The following is a 19,495-nucleotide window of genomic DNA, read 5'->3' as shown; positions in this document are numbered from 1 at the left end:
TGGGATAAGCCTGGTGTTACTCACCGTGCTGGAGATCCCAGCTCAGCATCATTTCACACACAAACATTTATGTCCATCAGGCCCAGCACTAAATCTGAGGTAATGTGCCTAAGCAGACCTCTGGTGACACCGTCCTGCTCAGGATGCCAAATCCAGGCAAACCCTTGTTCAAGCTCAGTGCTGCAGGAATGTTTCTGGACTCCAACTGCTTCCAGTGATAGCTTACATGCCACTGCAGCTAAGCTAATCAACCCCACCAACTAATAAATTAGCTAATAAGGCTTGCTGGAACTGACTACACATCTATGGCCTGACTTGCTCACTAAACCAACCAGATAAAGCCCTCGGGGGGGCTGGTGGGTGGTGGTGGAGGTCACCAGACTGTAAGCAACATTTTAATCTTTCAGATTTCATGCTTGATCAGATCAGCCATGGCTAATGGTTTCTGCAGCCTTCTCTTCCTAGCCCTAAGAATATCAACAGGGTGCTACTAATACAGGGCGACTACAGGGAATTCATGTATTACACCAACATAGCAAACATTACAAAATTCAATGGATTATACCAACAAGTAGATACTGGAAATCTGTATTCATTCACTCAGGACTGCAGGGGATGTTGCATCACCTGGATGTAACTGAAGACAGAAAACCATGATGTGCAGCAGCTCCAGCATAAAACTTCACTGACTGTGCCGAACCATGGCATCACCTACTGATGGTCTCTGCCCCAAAGCTCACAGTGAACACTCATCAAAGCAAACAGACAAAAATCCTGAACCTTGCTGGAAAACCAGACACTGCCATCCATCAAAAGGACACTGAAGTCCATCTGGAGGTGATGACATATGCTCAGAAAGAGCAGGGCTCATTTTTACTGCCCCTGGGGCACATTCAAGGAGGTGGGAGAAGCCTTGAAGGTCAGGCTTTATCAATGAATAGCCTCTGCACCATCCCCACTTCATTCCAACAACTCGTTTTTCTTGTTTTCTTTCAAGATTGCTAGCATACAAACCCCAGCTCATTCTCTCCTCTATAATTTCATTTGTCCTTTGGTTTTTTTGGACATGTTTTCCATTTGAAAGACTCATATTCAAAATGTCAGAGAATTTACAGACTAGCAATGCAACATGGAAGACAAGACATCTAGAAAAATGAAGGCAGAAAACATTTGAATTCATGAGTACTTCACAGCTGAGTAAGTCTCACTGAATTTTGCACCAAGCATAATTTCAGATATCTCTCTTCGTATTTTTTAAGGAAATGTCCAATAATGCACCAAACCAGCTTAAAATAAAATAAAAAACAACCCAAAACCAAAGCCCATCAACTTAAATTTTAGGTCTAAAGGAACTTCTGATCAAAACCAGCATTGGAGACATTTTATTGTGGTACTTCTGAAAATTATTCTGTAATAACTTTGAAAAGTAAGTACTCTTTATTGGAAAAAAAAAACAACCAAAAAAACCCCCAAAGACCAAAAAGCTGTGAAAAAATTAGAACAGACAATCAAACTTTACCCTTTGACTCCTGGAAATAATAATTGGCTTCTGTGTAGGTGCTGCCTGTAGGGGATCATAGTAAATCAAGCACATTTGACTGAAAGTGAATGTCAGAGCCAGGCATGCAGGATGTCTGATGCTGCAGCCCTGACTGATAACTAAGAAGTCAGATATAAATAAATCTGGAACAGTTGGGATTGACTGTTGTTTAGCACTTTCAGACAGACGTTCAGGGCAACTGGCAGGGGCTTTGAAAGCTGTTTCCTATATTAGATTCATGACAAAAATAGAAGTGAGGCTGCATTCCCTTGTCTTCTGCTAAAATAGATCTTACTTAAAAATATTTTTCAAGTTCGTCAAGGCATAACTAGACCACAGTCAGATACAGAACAAAATCAAAATTGGAAGTCCCATGTTAATTCAACAAATAGTTACTTATTGAAATAATAAGAGGAAAAGTTTTAAAAAGGGAAAACAAGTAGAGAATACTAAGAGATAATAAGGACAAGGAGAAGTTGGCTTTTTTACCTTTTTAAAAAAAAAACCTTTTAAGTGAAGGCACCATTAGAATTCACTAGCCAGAAAGACACCAAAGATTTTTAAAAATAACATAAAAAGGGAAAAGCCTGTATTTTACTAACTGTCCTTAGGCATTAGGGGGTTGAGGTTTGGAGTGGTTTTTTGCTGTTTTTGGGGCTGTTTGATTTGTTTTTAAATTCAAGAACAGATGTTGCATAACTGCTGACAGCAAGGCTGAGTGGTGAGAATGGAACAGAGAAGAGGAAGCATGTATTTCTCTTCTGACTCTAAGTAAGGGTTTCTCTTCTGATTTAAGTGTCCCAAATACTGTTCACAGAACAAGTATTCATCACAGTGTTATCTTGCCTCCAGCAATTAAGTTTCCAAATAAAGTTGGCTTTTATTTCTGTGTTTTTACAGTCAAAGTATATCTATCAAAATATTGCAGGATTAGCTAGTTCACTGACTGAACAGCCCATTGTTCTGCCAAAATAATCAGTGGCCTTAATGAGCAATTAAGAACTTCCAGGGTCAATGAGAAATAAAAATCTTTGCATATACACCAGAAATTTTGTGTACAACTTCTTGCTACTGTTTCAGATCATAAGGGAACTCAGGAACCACATGCAAGAGGCACACGCAAAAGAACAGAATGTATTGTACAAAATCAGAGAGACCAGGCGCAGTGAGAGCAGTTGGATTTAGCCAGGTAGCCCTCCCAAAACAGATTTTCCAGAGAGTGTTCTTCCTCCCCCAGAAGAGGCCTGCACAGCATTGTCCCAGTGCTCTGGCCCAGCCCCGTGGTGCCCTCTGAGCTCTGAGCCCGGGGAGCTCTGAGCAGGGTCACAGCACACGCCCGAGTCGCCCCCTGCAAAGCTCTGGGCACCCAACCCAGTGACCCAATCCAGCTTATTCCCATGGGCTCTGCAAGGTGCAAACCACAACAGAAACAACTAGGAAATTTCTGCAGCTTGCATTCTACCTACTGCTGGTACAAATTAAGGCGTAATTCAAAGGTTCAAGGAGTGCTGAAGAAGTATATGCAGAGCAGCACATTTCAGTAAGCAAATTGTGAACTTTTTTCCCATCATGACGATGGCTGAAAATATGCTTGATGAAAGATAGAAAATTCACCATAAAGAGTCAAAACTTTGCTTTATAGTGGATTGCCACATGGAAGATGTAATTTCTTTTACCAGAACAGCCTTTTAAAGTGTATTTTAAACTATTTACCTTTAGGTGGAAAATATGACTTGCTTTCAGCTTTGTGAGGCCAGTCCACCACAAGAGGTCCAAACCTACGAAAGCTGGCAGTGATCTCATCTACAAAAAAACAAATGAGGCACCTTAGAGAGAACGCAAAAACTGACAGTGGCAAGGTAAAAAGATCTTAAAAAACAAAACAAGAACAGTGAAAACTGCAATAACATCCACAGAGGATGCCTAAATATTCATCTCTGCGCCGTACATGGCTGCTTAAAAAGTGATTTTACATTTCACTAGTGGAAGTCTGCAGCAGGATTAAATGCAAACATGATCTATCAGAAGTGAATATGCTTCAGCTGCAGTCTATTTCTAATTATAGCCACAAAGCAGGGTCAGATGCAGCCACATGGGACTGACGGAGGAGCTCCATGTCAGCACGGCTGCTCCTCGCAGCCTGCCCTAGAAAGAGGCTGCAGCAGGTCATGCCACTGTGGGCACTTCACCCTCCTCAGGCCACTCAGGAAATCTGCCTTCAGTTACCAAGCTCTTCCTTCACTTTTTGAGCATCAATTTGGAACCGCCATGTAACACACATCACAAGCTACCCTATAGGATGATTTTGTTTTATATGCAAATCCTTCAGAAAAAATATTTTTAATTGTTTTTGAAAAAATCTTATTTTCTCAATACACTTTAAAATGTACTTTAAAGAAGAATTAATTTAAAATAGTGTCTAATTTGATGTTAGGTAGATCAGAGTCATCAGGAGAAAAGGCAGTGGGGTTTTCCAGTTTCTGGATTGCTATTTGAGATGTGTCCAGTTTCTCTGACCCCATGAATTGCATGCCAGACTTTTCAAGCTTCTGGAGGCAGAACACCCATGTTGTGCACCTGAAGAGCTGAAGGAGAAAGGGTTAGTGAAGGAGGCCTCAGGAAAGAGGGTGACCATGTTACCTCCTCACTGGACAGACTGGGTATGTATTTTGATTCTGAGTGACCCAGCAACGTTCACATCAGTTGTCCCCACTGGGCTCCTGCTTCTTGAAGCTGTAAACCCAGATTACCCACCAGACCTCATCCATCAGCCCTGCAATTCTTGGTGTGACATGGGAGCTGCAGTTGAGGTGTTCGTAAACACAGACTGGCAACTCATACTATTTCTTCATTAAAAGCGTACACAGTTTAGGCTTCAGATTAGTAGATTAGAGATCTCCCTCTTTTCATTATAAGGCATCCTCAAATTCCCTGTGTATGCCCTTTGAAGCTAGACAGTGGTTAATTCCATGAAATCCATGTATTTTTCTATGAAAAATACACCAAAACCTGTCATGATTTTAGTTTGGGAGTAAGGGTTTGTGGGGCACACACAAATAAAGAAGGTAATGATTGAGAAAAACTCTGACCATCCTTGTTCAGCAGGTTTACTTTGTAACCATATTATTATCCTGTATTTATCATCCAAACTCTGCATACATGCTGGGTATAAGAGCTGATTATTTAAAGCCCACGGGATTTTGGTAAGGACTGCATTAAGAAAGTCTTTAAATCAACCACATCCAAGAATAGGAAAAGACTATGGAGGAGAGACAGTACCCACTAAGTTCCCTTTTTCAGCTTTCCCACTTGACAGTCGTGGGAAGGTAGGCAGATCAGAAGATCTGCTGTGCAGCCACTTCTGTCTCCATCTCTTCTGATCTGCAGTACACAAGAACGTCAAGTAAACTCTCAGGTGTTGCAGGGGGTGGGAGCGTGTGTTTGTTCTAGGTAATGCCACAAGCACCACACCTGGGAAAATCCATTTCTTCTATGAAAATCTGACCTTTGTAATAGTAATTATATGAAAGCCAATTCCCACACCTCAGCAATGCCAGCGATTCACAGTACCTTCATCAATGTCAGGAGGAAGACCTCCAACAAACACCTTTCTAGAATAGCGCTCCACTCTCTCCCCGTTCTGACAGCGCGTCGGAGAGCTGAGACCCGAGGACAACGACTGATCACCATGGCTGTCATCTAGGAAGCCATCTTCAAAAGGAAAGAGTGAAGACCGACCTGAAACAGATTTTGTAGGTTCTACAGTTAATGCTATTTGCTGAGAATTAAATATTTCAGTAAAAATCTTCTCCTTTTACTGTTTTCCTTTAACAGATCTTGCATTAAAGAACCCAGCTAGGTGGTCCAGTTGTCCAATGCATGTTCATTAGTATTGTTTCTATTTTTCCAAGAGCTTATTACCCTTACAAGGTAATAAACCTAATTTAGCTTTAAAACAAATGCTTGCGAGTGCATAAAAATGAAAACCAAGTTATCTAATGAAATTATGTGTCATAGCTATAGAAATAACCTTTGCAAGATTTACATTTTAAACCAAGTCTCAGAGATTTACACTTTCCATAACAGATCTTGAAGGAATGGTCTCAAGATCCCTCAAGCCATCGCACTGCAGAGCAGGACAATTCTCTGAGTGCTGTACTGGATCCTGACAACAAGGGCTGCAGCACTTCCACCTCCAGGGAACACAGGCTGAGAGGGGGGCAAACAGCAAAATAAACATGGAAAAGCTTTGGATTGTTGATATTAAACACAAAATGAAGAAACTTAGTGAAAAAGAAAAAAAAATCTTGTTAAATAAACCACAAAGAACTTGCACTTGAAGGAAAACACTGTTAGCTAGAACAGCCTGTCAGCCTGTTTGTTACAGGGTGGGTTTAGAGCATAAAGAGTTAAAACATCCTTTAGTAATGAAAGAGCAAAATCAGCAGAAATGGCTGCTACTCAGTTTGTTAATGAAAAGTAAAGAATTTATTTGTAACCATCTGATGTGACTGATTAACTTGTTGCTATTACTAACAAAGTAGACACACATTATCTTAAAAACAGATTTATTAACAAGGAAGATGAAAAAAAATATTCAGAGACTGCATATAAGCAACACATGCCAACTTTGGAATTTAACAATTCCCTGTACCTGAGCTGAAAAATACGTCCTGCAATATAGAGAGATGTATAAATAGGAACCACGCCTCAACTCTGAAAAGGCTACTTGTCCCCTCATACCATGGAGGATTGCTCCCAGGGATGGAATTAAAATTAATTGATACAAATACTTTATTGGGGGGTTGATTACAAATATAAACGTATTTATACTTTTGTAAATGCACACAATTAAATTCAAAGGTAATGGATCACATGGAATTGACACAGCAAGACATAAGGATTACCATACTGGTATCAACGGCACAGGGAAGTGAAGGAAATAAAATCAGGAGAAAAATCAAAACAGAGGGACAGCAGTCAGAAGAACATACATGCTGAAAATATCAGTAATTGTCTCCAGTAGCAAAGGACAGATTACAAAAAGAAACAGAAATCCTGTTTACGAAAAACAAGCTAACAAAGTCAGGAAAGATGCTCTGACACACAACACCAGCCTGATTTTTTTTTTTTTTTTTTACAAACATCAGGCACCAGGAAAGTGTTGATTAAAAAGAATATATTGAATGTTAAAAACTGACAGAGACCACAGGCACAAAAATCCACTGAACCAAAATCCTACCGTGCATTTACACATCAACGTAAACAGGGTAAATGCCACAACCAAGAGGGATGTAGAGATGCTACCTTTCAAAGACTTGTCAGAAATGGTGGGTTTAGAGCATAAAACAGGAAAGACTTTTGATGAATATTCTATTAATGGACAAACAGGTCATGCACATGAATAAACATAGGCATTTCAACATAAAAGAGAACATTTGCATGAGAGAAAAAATAAATATGAATACTACAACTGTGTAAAAATATCAAATCAGAACACTCATTGAAAAGCAGGAAATCTGAAAAAACCTCAGAGACTGACATTACTGAAGAGATAAATAATTTTCTAGTTCCTGCCCATCAACCCATCTTCTTGTAAAAAAGTAAACAAACAAGAAACACGAGCCATTAGTGGAAGATGACATATCAAATTAATAACAAGGTGTTCAACTAAAATACAGATCTGCAGAGCAGAATGAGTTCTGAAGGAACTAATAAAAATTGACAGCAACTTAGAAAGCAAGGTATCACCTCTAAGCACCATGTTAGATGCTTGGTGGTCTGAAAGCACCGCACTCACCTTAAAGAAATGCAAATGATGTTCCTTAAGTTTATAGCTAAGTATAAAGCTAAATGTAAGAATACATTTAAAATAATGGGAAGCATACAGACAAGGGAATAGGGAATGACTGTTCACTGTTTTCTCCAGTAAGGGAAAAATAAACTGCATTGAACGCGATCAGTACATGCCAAGGCTGAAAGCAAGGCAAAATTGGGAAATCCTTGCTACAGACTTTTTGGGATGTTGAAAGATTTATGTAGGCTTAGAAAAGGGAATGAGTAAACAGGAGAAAAATGCAATCCAAAGCAATAAATATTAAAACATCACCTCAAGAAGACCCCCTGGGGCAAATTTCTGGGAGAACATTATGGGAAAGCATCACTAAATGCACTTTTTTTGTAACATGCTCTTGTACCCCTCCCTGGGCATCTCTGAGTTGTCAGTGTAGCAAAATAGTTTGGGCTGATTTCCAACAGCGATGCTTACATCTGTACCTGAAAAACTGGTTGTAAAAGTTTAAAAACAAGGTACCAAGAACATGACTCAACAGTTCTAAACATGATGCCTACAAAGAAATGCTCATTCCTTTTCTCAAAGGAAACAAGAGGATCAGGTAGAGAACTGAGAGTTTATGGCAAGCCTCAAGAAATGTCTGACAAAAAACCTCTTCTCGCTGAAGATGCTTAGCCACAGTGACAGAATCAAACACTAATTAAAATATCCAAGTATTACAAACATTACATGAGTCCTCGCACAGACTTGCCTGTGGTTACTCTGCATACTATCCCAATGCAAATGGTAAAAGCAATAATAGAGAGGGATATATGAGAAAATTTGATAACCAACACATTTTTTAACAGACCGTTGATGAATTTCATACTTAAGGTTAAGAAAGCTCAAAAACAGCATTATAAAAGTCAAGGTAATGATAAAGCATGAACATCACAGACTTTAATACGAATGAGGCAAGTCAAAATCCCTAACATTAATGACAAGACACACACAAATCCACTTGTTAGTATGGAAAAGCCTGCATTTCACACAGGAACAAGTCTTGTGGAATGAAACATGCTTCTTGGTACGGAGAAAAAGAACAAACTGAAAAGCCAGCACATTCAGAACTTGTTTGCCCTGTTTTGTCTTCACTAAAATTTGTATAAAACAGCCTAAGTTACATTCATCACAGTTACTTCTGCAAACATGAATTGCAAGTAATTTATAGTATCCTACCAATTCCTACCTCCTTTCCTATTTTGGTGCCATTTGATCCATCTGGAAACACCTGCTAGAATCTTAAAATAAAGTTAAACAGTGTTCACATGCACAGAGACTATACCCTACTGTATACTCCACATACTTCCCAATTTGTTTCAGTACTATGAAAGCACTGAAAAAGTCTAAGTATTAAAATGCTTTCAACATCTTTTAATAGCAGCCTGATCCCTGCAGGTGGGGAAAAATAGGAAGGTTAAGTTTGTGAGGAAAATTTGAATCTTTTGTTTCAGATTTAGCCATCAAATAAACACTAAAATGAGTCAGCTTTGAACAAAATCAGAGCAAATTCATTATTACAAGCTGTGTGAGTATGACTTGTACAGCCTACCACCTCAACCCATACAAATTACAAGCCCTTACACACTACTGGTCTTGTGATGGATACATCTGTCTCTAAGATGCCTCACAAACGTGATGCAAATTCTACATTTGGAAAAGGAGGAAATGTCACCTGCATAGCTGGCAGAGAACTCCATGGAAAGGAAGATAAAATTAAGTTTAATGCTAAAGTAACGCATGCAGATGGCACTGCCTCAACATAATTGTTAAAAGTTGCTATTTTCACTGTTATTTTCTCAATAGCAAGATTCTGTGTAAATTCTCTGCAAGCACAGATGTAAATGTAAGCCACGGCAGTGGCTTGTTCGGTACAGCTGTTGGGCTTGCTATTGTCCTTGTTCATTCATCTCTCAGAATAAACTGATCTGCAGCACCATACATTTCTAACGTATTTTCAGTTTGCTTTTATCTTTTAAAGGTTGTCTATGATGAAATACTGTTAAAATGTGCTCAAATACTGTATCTTTTCAAAATTATTATCAATATTCACTGTTGAGGAGAGTTACTAGTATTGGTTTTCACACATATTCCATCTGAGGCAATTCAATGTAATGAAGTCTAATATCCAGTGAAAGCTGTTTCATGTAAGAAAAAAAGAAATTTTCAAATGTTCAATGCAGCAGTTAAACTTTGCACTTGCACTTCCACAAAAGAAACAAACACACACCAAACATAAACCCCAAACCAATCTTTCTTTGGAACACTGTGCATTTCAAGTCACAAATACGTGTCATGAGAGTCTTTATGTTCGGTCATCCTCCAGTTCTCCAGTAATAGCAACACACTTGCAGTTATCAGCTCAGGACCATCATTGCTTTTTTGCAAGGGAAGAATATGAGATTGATTTATACGAAGCAATTGATCAACTAAATAATGTTAAAATCGGTAACATCATCTTATCACAAGAAAACTAAATATTTATTTCTCCCACTATTCAGCAAACAAAACATTTAGTAAATACTTTTACCTCTTCTCCGCCCATAGCTCCTGGCTGCATGTAAACACAGAAGAAAATTGTCGGTACAGCTGTCATTAGATTTAGCTCCAAAAGCAATGAAAATGTAGCTTCTACCTCTTCTCTTTTTCCCCTCCCACCATAAAGAAGAAAAAGACATTTAAAAGTGCAAGATGAAATTCAAACAACCCAAGACAAGAAAAAAAAGTTGATGATGATACAGCCAGGGAAGAAAAAAAAAAAGAACATACCTTCACTGCAAGTTTTCTATATAGCAAAGGGCAAAGGTATTAAAAAAAAAAATCAGGCATATAGGACAGTATTATAAAATAATAATTTAGGATGGATTGTGGTTTTAAATGGCAATAAACATCTGATTTTGCATTTTATTAAATAGTTGTGGAGAACATATTTTCCAATTATGTTTTAATTTAAATAACTAACCATACACAAATACTAAAATCCTACTAAAACTGAACTCAATAGCCAGTACATTTAGATGAATAAAACCAGACTGACAAAATGCCTTCATAACTACCAGAATCAACACTGCATTTCAACAAGATATGCTTCAGTGGCAAATCCACAATGCTGGACAACTTTAGAACTGTGATTTCATTACCTAATGGCAAATGCAAAAACCCAGCATTTTTTATCTGAAATGTTAGAAAAACAGAAAATAATCTGGAAAACACGTGCCTTCTAACACAGGATCTCCAAGCTAGCCCAAAAGCCATCTATCCTTCCAAGGTAATCAGGGGAATCAAGCAGGGTTTTTCAACATAAGTGAGCTTAGGTAAGAGGTAACAGAGCTTTGTTTTCTTCCTCTCCTCATTGTAACAATATCAGAGTTCCTGGCCCTTCCCATCCCCACCTCCTATTTCTGAAACCAGCACAGCGCTCTCCAGTCCTGCCCTACACACCCAGGTGTCCCACCAGACCCCTCAGCATTCTGAGAGCAATTTGTCTGAAAGAGGTTTCTCAGAATGTTACCCATCTAAAAATTAATTAAAGAAGCATTATTTCAGTATGAAATGAAAGACTCCTGTGTTTCTTCACAAGAAAACAAAGTTTAATCTAAACTTTCAGGATCTGATCAAGATCAGTATATGACGGCAGATATCTGCCACAAGCCTCTGTAAGTTTTAGAACACCCTATTGCTACTCATGTATTATAATACTTATATGCAATACTGTGCTGCAGAATAATACTTTTATCCTGTGTTTACATTCACACACAATCTTTATGTCCATAAAAGTTACTGAAACACACTGAAGGTACACTTGCCTGTAAATTCTAGGGGCAAAATAGTGCAATTCACTTAAACAGGAAGACAGACAAATCAATTTTTGCTGATTTAAAAACATCACATCACATTTAAATACTCAAAGAAGGTGAAATTCCACCATTGTTACTTGTATTTTGTTTACATATACACAAATAATTTGAAAATTATCTCAGTTTTACCTAGTATTTATATTAAAATGTTACTTTTGTCCCAAGAAGCTGTTATTCAGCAGGACGACTTCAAAACCTCAGTGCACACTTTATTATGTCGCTTTCTCAGGATGTGAAGTTTGAATGTGTCACTTGAAACTAATTAATTAAAAAATACCCATCTTGCTCACAAGTCAAAATTCACAGCACAACAGATTAAACAGCAGGAACAGTTCATCAGGTAAATTTCATGATGCCTCTAGTTTGAGTAAATACCTCAGAAAGTAAACAATTTAGAAATTATTCTCAAATGAAGACATTTGGGAGAAAATAAGAATATTACTGCACTATTTAAACAATTAAATTACCAGAGCTATGTATATAAAGTTACTTTCTCTCTTTGGCAATTCCAACAGAAGACAAAAAGCAACTGGGAGCTCCTTAAACTGTACCCCCACCAATGCATCTGCTCCCCGTGTACTGGTTTTGGTGCCACACAGAAATGTCCTTTTGCACAGAAAACCATCTCCTGAAATGTTTGTGAACTCAACCCAAATGATTCTTTCCTAGGTACCTCCTAGATCATTCCAGTATTAAGGCAAACCCAGGTGCTTTGAGAGGGGATGAGCACCTTTTCCCACGTAAAAGTGCCCTGCTGGATTGTGCAGCTCGCGGCAGGATCATCCCTGCGTTGGTGTTTGTCCATCCTCAGCAGCGTTCTGTAGCTGTCAGGTACAAAGTTACATAACTGCTGTGTCCCAAATTGCACGGCCTCAAATGCAAAGGAACAACAGATTCTCCTTCACCCGCTGAGAACTCTCCTGAAACTATTAACTCACCTCATCCCAGAAGCCAAGTGTCTTTTTATGAACATGAAACTGTATCCTGAAGAATAGAACTTTAAGCTTTTAACAAACCAGCAGAACAAACTCCACAAACCTCAAATCTTGCAATGCAATCAAGGAAACTCAGTGCTAATGCTTTGGAATTCCTCCAAGCCTGCAGCTAAGATCACCCATTGTTGCAATAAATCAAAACTCACTCAAATGAACTGCTCAGATTTTAACTGCATCTCAAGGCTACACAAAACTGATGAGAAAGAACTTTTCTGGGATTTTTTTGGCTGTTTTATCATAATACGGGACTGAAACTGCACCTTGTATTTGTATCAAATAATTAGCAGTCCCCGGAAACATTAAATTAGCAGTCCTAGGAAACAACAAATTTGTGAAACCATAAAACATTAACTGGAAAGGACTAGATCTACATGCTCTCCATATCATAACTTAAAATTATTTTTATCATGTAATTTCAAATTTTGAAATAGGCAACAACATTTATTTCTGTTACCACATTTAATGGAAGACTTAATAGAAGTATTTCAAGATTTTTAAGAACATTCTTTCTTCACTTCTGATATTCATCTTGTTCATGCAATTATGTGGTCACAATACACAATATCAAAGATGCACACTTAAAGGAAATCTTAAAGACACATACTAAATTGACATAAAATAACATTACTTCTATGGAAGAAAAAAAAAAAAAAATCAGCATTTCCAGACTAGAAGTTTTAGAGCTATACTGGCTAAAGGAAAATTTGACAAGACTGGGAACCTCCTTGATTTATAAGGTACCAGAATCTTCTTTCTAGCTTGGAACACTCATTTGTATTCTTGAAGCAGTCAGCAGTTCAGAACAATACTTGCTTTAGGACATTATGAGTTATGCAATGATTTTCTAAGATCAGAAAGGAAAATATATCAAGCTTTTGCTTTTGAACTGAGGGTCTCTGAAGTTCTTAGGGATCTGGAAGTTTACAAGCTAATTGAAGTACCAGGGAAAATGCATTCATTAACTGAGTGAAGGTGATAGAATCAAGTATAATTATACAATGTGTTTTTCTGCAACAGAGAGATCATCCAGAGGAATCGCAAAGATGGGCACTCATCTACAAGAGGTTCAAAAGGTGGTTCTCAACTTCCACTGACAGGTGGGCTGGATGTGCAGAAGGGTACTACAATAATTTGGTTATATGAACCTCTATAGTCCCTTTTGGTCCATTTTTGTCCAATACTAACAATGCAAGTGTTGCAGCAATCTCCCTGCTAATATATGCTCATATACATATACAACTGAATCCTATTGCTAGAAAAACAAAATCTACATGAAAGCTGTATGCAGGTAAGTCCCACACACTGGACTTCAAACACCTGATCAAACACATGAACTGTATTCAATACTCCAAACCAGCTGAGGTGTCCTTTCCTGAGGCATAAGAGCAACCAAGCAACTGTGCAAGAGGGAAGGTTTATCTATTTTCATCTTTTTGCTTCAGTTTAAAAAATCTGTTAACAATAAAACTCACATTTTTAACAGCCAGGCTGCTTCATCTCTTCTAGCATCATATATAATGCTCTTGGAGTAGCCTGGCAAATCTTAAAATTCAGAGGAAACAGATGGCACTAACCCACAATAGAGAGGATAACAAAGATGAAAGAAAAGCAAATTGGTGAGGTTGTGAGGCAGGAAAAGCGGTGGGGGAAACAAACAAACAAAAGGTATTAATGAGCTACCAAGTCAGATTAAGAGGAAGATGATTTAAGAAATCTTCCTCTGCTAGAAAAGCCTTTAGCAGCCACTGATAAGAGATACTGCCTCCAGTAACAGCCAAATCAGGTCTCTGGAAGTGCAGATGCCAACATAAAAAACTGAAAGGAAGAAAGAAGAAAAAGCACACACTTACTATTGCTCCCCTGCTTCCCCCTTCCCCCTTTTTAAAATTTAAATAGGTATAGAAGGGACTTGGAGATAACGGCAAGCTCACCTCCCAGCCTCCAAGGCAGCATCAATACCAACTGCTTGTACAGCAGGTTCTGAGAAACCTAACCAGGTGATGTGCAGTGACAGTTCCACACTCTTGACTCCTTCACTATCTCACACTTCACATCAGTCATTTTTTCCCTCCAGTTATATTAACTTAGATCTCCTCACAACAAAATCAGGTCTAGCTTTGCAAACCTTCTAAGTTCCTCAGTGTTTTTTATTCCTACCTGTTTTTCTCTATATGCTGTTAAGATGGTGACACATTTGTAATCCAACCTCGCAACTGGGCTAAAGAGCTCAGCAAATTTCTATAGGCAAGAACTAAACTATTAGATGAGATCGATGCCTCTTGGAATTCAGTCACACACTTGCCCAGAATATTATCACTACAAAAAGAAAGCTTTTATTAGCTATTCAACTGCCAACCCAAGATCTTGTGAGAGAAAAGTAATTCAACAAGCTTTCTATTTGGAGCAGTTTATTTCAGGGTCTAACAGTAGCATTGGCAAAACTTTTAAGTATAAAATGCTACTTCAGCATTTTATATCTAAACACTGTATGTGCTTGAAAACAACACATCAGGAAGTGCTAAGTAAAATAGCTCTTCAGGAGACAAGGTAATTTTAAAAGCAACAGAAACACGAAAATAAAAAATTAAATCATTTTGCTGTCATTACATTTCCTGTCATGGCATGACAACTTCCCCACATAAATGGGATTAATAAAATAAAACCAAAATCTCAACACAGACATCTAAAAAGGTGCCCCAAATCCTTTTCTTAATGCCTTTTTCAAATTATTTTATTCTGAAAAAATAGAACTATATTACACTAATGAAAAGACAAGACAGTCAGATGGAGAGCAAATAGTACCAGACCTCACAGATGACACATTTTTGTATGAGACAAGAATGAACAGTGGAAGCAGATGGAACATTTGTAGCCCAACAGGATGGCAAAGTCACTGTATAGAGGAGCTTTATGAAAAACAAAATTCAGCATTTCACAAAGGGGTTCTTCTCATTTGTTCATTTGACTACCTTTACACTACACTTATTTTACAGAAGATTGTTTGGATCCCAGCACAGCACTTCAGTGCTTCCTTACAGAAATCACACACCCTCATTTATTCTCATCTCCCTTTTTCACCTGCCACACTTCCCTCCCACTGAAGCTATTGTGGCTTTCTGGAGCTCCCAAGAAGCCCTAAAGACAGCTCCCCACCTACCATGTAGCTGACTGTGCATTCATGCTGATCACTCAGTCCTAGTTACCCAGCTAATTAGAAAGGAGCTAATTCAAGAGGAGCAATGGCTGCAGAAATGTATGGCTACAAACGGTATTGAATATTAGCAAGAGACACTTTTGAATTAAATTTATGTCCCATTTCCCTTACAAATTACAGTAATACTAAATAAGGTAGATGATAGTTTATAAAAATTCTTGTACTGTTTAGCTCACTATGAATGGTACTACTAAAAAATTACCTTATATCGTTAATTGATTCAAAACACTATTTCAGTTAGAGGAATTTCACTTAGATCTAGTACAGACAAAAACTATACCATTTCACCTTCAAAAATGCTTCCAATCTAATATTTGCATCTTCCTTTTGTTAAGATCCTCTTTAGGATTATACTCAGATCTCTCTGAATATTTGAACACTGCATTCCTCAAGAGAAGCCTAATTCTGAAGTTCAAGAGCATTTATAATAGAAACATGTTTACACACATGTGCAGCTCTGTATGTACACAAGCATGACATCACTGATGACACGAAGAGATTCGTAATAATTGTGCATTTAAAAGCAATCTCTTTTACCCCACGGATTTCATTAGTTCAGAACTAAGTGTTTTAAGATGGTGATGACTTAGCCTCGCACAATGCTGAACAGAACTGCGGTAGCACGCTGCCCCTGTGCTGCCACCTAAGCAACACCTTCCCCCAAACCAAACAATGCCCTCCACCATTTACAGACAGCAGCTCACGGCAGGCAGGAAAATCCCCCGTTTCAAAAGGCTGTAATGAGTAAACAGGAATAACAGCTGAAGTACAGTTGAAAGTGCTGCCACAGAGGATGAGAAGGAACATCTCCCAGAAAACTTCCCCTCTCCCTACAGCATGTGAAGTTTTGCATTGCTGTTGGCATGAGCATCTGTTGTCTTCCAACTTCAAAAGATTGCCTACACTGTCAGTACGAAATTGAGCTTTGAGTAATAAATCTTAAAGATTATTACTGTGTCTTCACAGGAAAAGAGAAAAATGCTTATGAAGCAATGACTTTAAATAGAATGTGAAGGCTGGATTTGCAGACTCAGCAGAGAGTGTTTGGTTTCACAGAAATTAAACAGAGATACGACAAGTATTATGATTTAAAGACATTACATAAGTTCTCAAAATTATGCCAAAAAATACTGTGATGAAGTATCTTTTGGGAATTTTTCTTTAACGTATGTTATTTTTTTAACCCAAATTTGACAGCCATTCCAGCACAGAAAAGTATATTTCATCTTGAACTGATTTTCCTCGGTATACTTTCCCACGACAGGGAAAAGGTAATGAATTACACGGGAATTACCTATCTAAATTTTTCAAGTTTAGCTGCATACAAAAAAGGATTTTAAAGCTTGTGTACATCAATATTTGCTTTTATTCTTAGCTCTTCAAAGATTTAAAAGCAAAACCCAACAGTACAGTAATTCTAGCTTAGGGCTGTCATTGATGGCCAAAAATGGTGTGGCCTTGCCTGCTAAAGAAATGAAGGGAGAAGAGTTGCAGAAGAGGAAAATTATATGGGAATTTATTCAAACTTTGGATTTGTGCTTAATTTCATTCTGCATAAATTGCATATTTATGATTCCAGCCTCATTTAAGTCTTTAAATGGTTACTGTTTGAATAAACCCATAATATTTTTAATAGTGCAAATGCATAAATGTATATCGTTTTGGTCTCTGTTAGCTATGCTGATATTTTTACCATGTACCAGGACTATAGCTAAAAAAGATGATTGTTTTTTATAAACTATTAGAGTACATAGCTGCTGTAAACATTTGAAAGAAATTAGGCAGGAAAAAAGGGTTTTTTTTTTATTTTCATAAAAAAGAAATCAGAATAAATCACATAATTTACTTAAGATAAAAGCAAGTTGTCTCAAAATAGTATAACTTTTTGTTTCAGTTTTTCATTCCCACCTTTCAAAAATCTGTTAGACTTTGTAAGAAATACTGCTATATATTTCATCACAACTGTCAATTTTTAAAGGTAACTCAAAATTCAGTCATAGGATCCCATCTTCACAAATATGTTTCTATTGTTAGCTTGTTGAAATGCCCACTTTAGAACAAGAAAAACATTCTGAGACCAGAATTCATGTCGAAAACCTTATTTACACAGAGGGGCATGAAAAGCTTCCTCTTTTAATAAAGCCTTTAGGAGAAACATTTTGTTTCATTAGTTAATTATTTGACTTCCCCATAATTTCATGTGCTGGAAGAAAATGGGGTTTATATGCAAACTGTGACAACAAAAACTCCCCAAAATATCACTTCACCACTAACAGTGTAAAACTAAGAGGAGCACAAGCAAAGTCTTACAGGTTTCCAAACCTGGCCTTTAAAGCCAAATGTTAAACACCTTACATCTTGGCTATTACAAATTTTCAGTTCTTCACATCTACCAATTATTCTTTGCTTGGTACTACACAAAAACCCCTGCAGTTCTCAGCTATACACAGTCTAATTACATAGACAGTGCAAAGGCAAAAAATTTTAGAGAAGTTCATAAAGAATCCTACAACACTGTAAACGAAAATGGACATTTCAAAACAGTGAGCATTTCTCAGGATTAGACAGACAAACACTCTGCTTTCATTTGCATCCAGCATTATGCTGGTGCTGCCTGACACTGTCCCCCACCCTCTCCACATAGGAACTGTCTTCCAGATTCATTCTGCCAGGTTCTCCGAGTCCCTATGTTCATGACTGGACTTTTAATTTTATTTCCTGACACAAAAAACCCCAATAATCTCTCAGTGAAGTGCAGTTTCGCCTCATTATTTTGATGTCTAAACATTCTCTCAGTTCCTGTCTACATAATGGAAACCAACAAAGCAAACACCGTCAGTCCATGCAATTGTATGCAAAACTTGTAACTGCTCATCCCAACAGGAAGAAATACTTCTGGAGAGATATCAGAAATTAGAGTTACAGCTTTAACACACATCCACACCCACAAAAGAGGGAACAAGAGAGACTGGTCTGTAATTTTCCATAGCAGGCATTATGAAGCTTCCAGTGAAACACATAAAGCCATTACAAAGCTAATATAAAGAATCAGAAGTGACTGATTTATGAAAAACATTTTCAGAGAATCAACATGAACTTCTGTACAAACATTACACATATTTATCTCTGACTGAGCAGCTACACACACAATAGATGTAAGAAATAATATTCAACGTGGCAATATAAATCACTAGACATTAATTACTTACTATTGAGAGCCATAATATTGTCTGTTCCTGGATGATGGAAGTTTATTCCCATACGCCCTGCAATGTAAGCAAAAGCTGTTTTCAATATTTTTATTTCAAAACTGAATTAAATTCATTAATATGAAAAAATTCTAAAGGGAGTGAACAGTCAGGGTAGCTGAATCTTCCACCTATTGAAGACAACCTCCCAACAATACACATTTAAAATTATAAACACCCCAGCACCTTCAGCATTACTTAAAATACTGAGAAATAAATAACAAAAAAATTATTTTAATACATTCCTTTACTTTGCACTAAGAAAGCATTGTGCTTACCCTTCCAAAGTAAGGCCTCAAGTTTAACCTTGCTGCAGTTATGCCATTTATAGCTGGCTTCCATATGATGAGTACAGCATTACCAAACTCCATTGGTAAAATAAATCACTATTTTACATACTACATGCAGCACCAGAAGCTAACAAACAGTTGGAGAGACTTCTCACCCTGGTTTTGCATTCTTCCCTAAGAATCTCCCATTACCTACCCTCTGAGATAAGACAATGGGTTGGAGGGAATATTGTTCTAAAGCAGAACATTCGTACGTACTTTGAAAAATTTACAGTCTTGACCTAAAGGAGACTTAGTCCAGAGAAACCTACTCTTACTGCTAAAGCAAGAAATGAGCCAACAGCAGAAGTGCTGTTTAGATTAGTTTTGGATACTTTTTAACTGTGCTGAAATATTAAACCGTATCCCGAAGACAGTTTGTCATAAGACTTCTTAAATTAAACCACACAAGAAAATCTGCAAGATGTAATTTGTATTAGTTCTTACTTGGAAAAATATATAAAAGTATGATTATAGCC

The 19,495-nt window shown here is 37.6% G+C and overlaps 1 protein-coding gene across 11 annotated transcripts in view; it reads right to left on the bottom strand.

Annotated features, from left to right (window-relative positions):
• Positions 1–19,495, bottom strand: part of CPEB3 (cytoplasmic polyadenylation element binding protein 3) — a 79,975-nt gene that overhangs the window by 21,799 nt on the left and 38,681 nt on the right. For 6 of the 11 annotated variants that reach the window (XM_040070824.1, XM_040070823.2, XM_040070828.2 and 3 more), the window contains exons 4-7: positions 18,649–18,705; positions 9,904–9,927; positions 5,111–5,278; positions 3,254–3,343 (exon numbers count right to left, since the gene is read on the bottom strand). In XM_040070824.1, the coding sequence (XP_039926758.1) occupies positions 3,254–3,343; positions 5,111–5,278; positions 9,904–9,927; positions 18,649–18,705 (339 nt within the window). The remainder of the gene's footprint in view (positions 1–3,253; positions 3,344–5,110; positions 5,279–9,903; positions 9,928–18,648; positions 18,706–19,495) is intronic. The other 5 variants (XM_040070827.1, XM_040070835.1, XM_040070825.2 and 2 more) reach the window with 2 other exon arrangements.

This window comes from Hirundo rustica, chromosome 8 (assembly GCF_015227805.2).
Source record: "Hirundo rustica isolate bHirRus1 chromosome 8, bHirRus1.pri.v3, whole genome shotgun sequence".
NCBI classification, from domain to species: Eukaryota; Metazoa; Chordata; class Aves; order Passeriformes; family Hirundinidae; genus Hirundo; species Hirundo rustica.
This window is presented reverse-complemented; position numbering and strand designations above follow the sequence as displayed.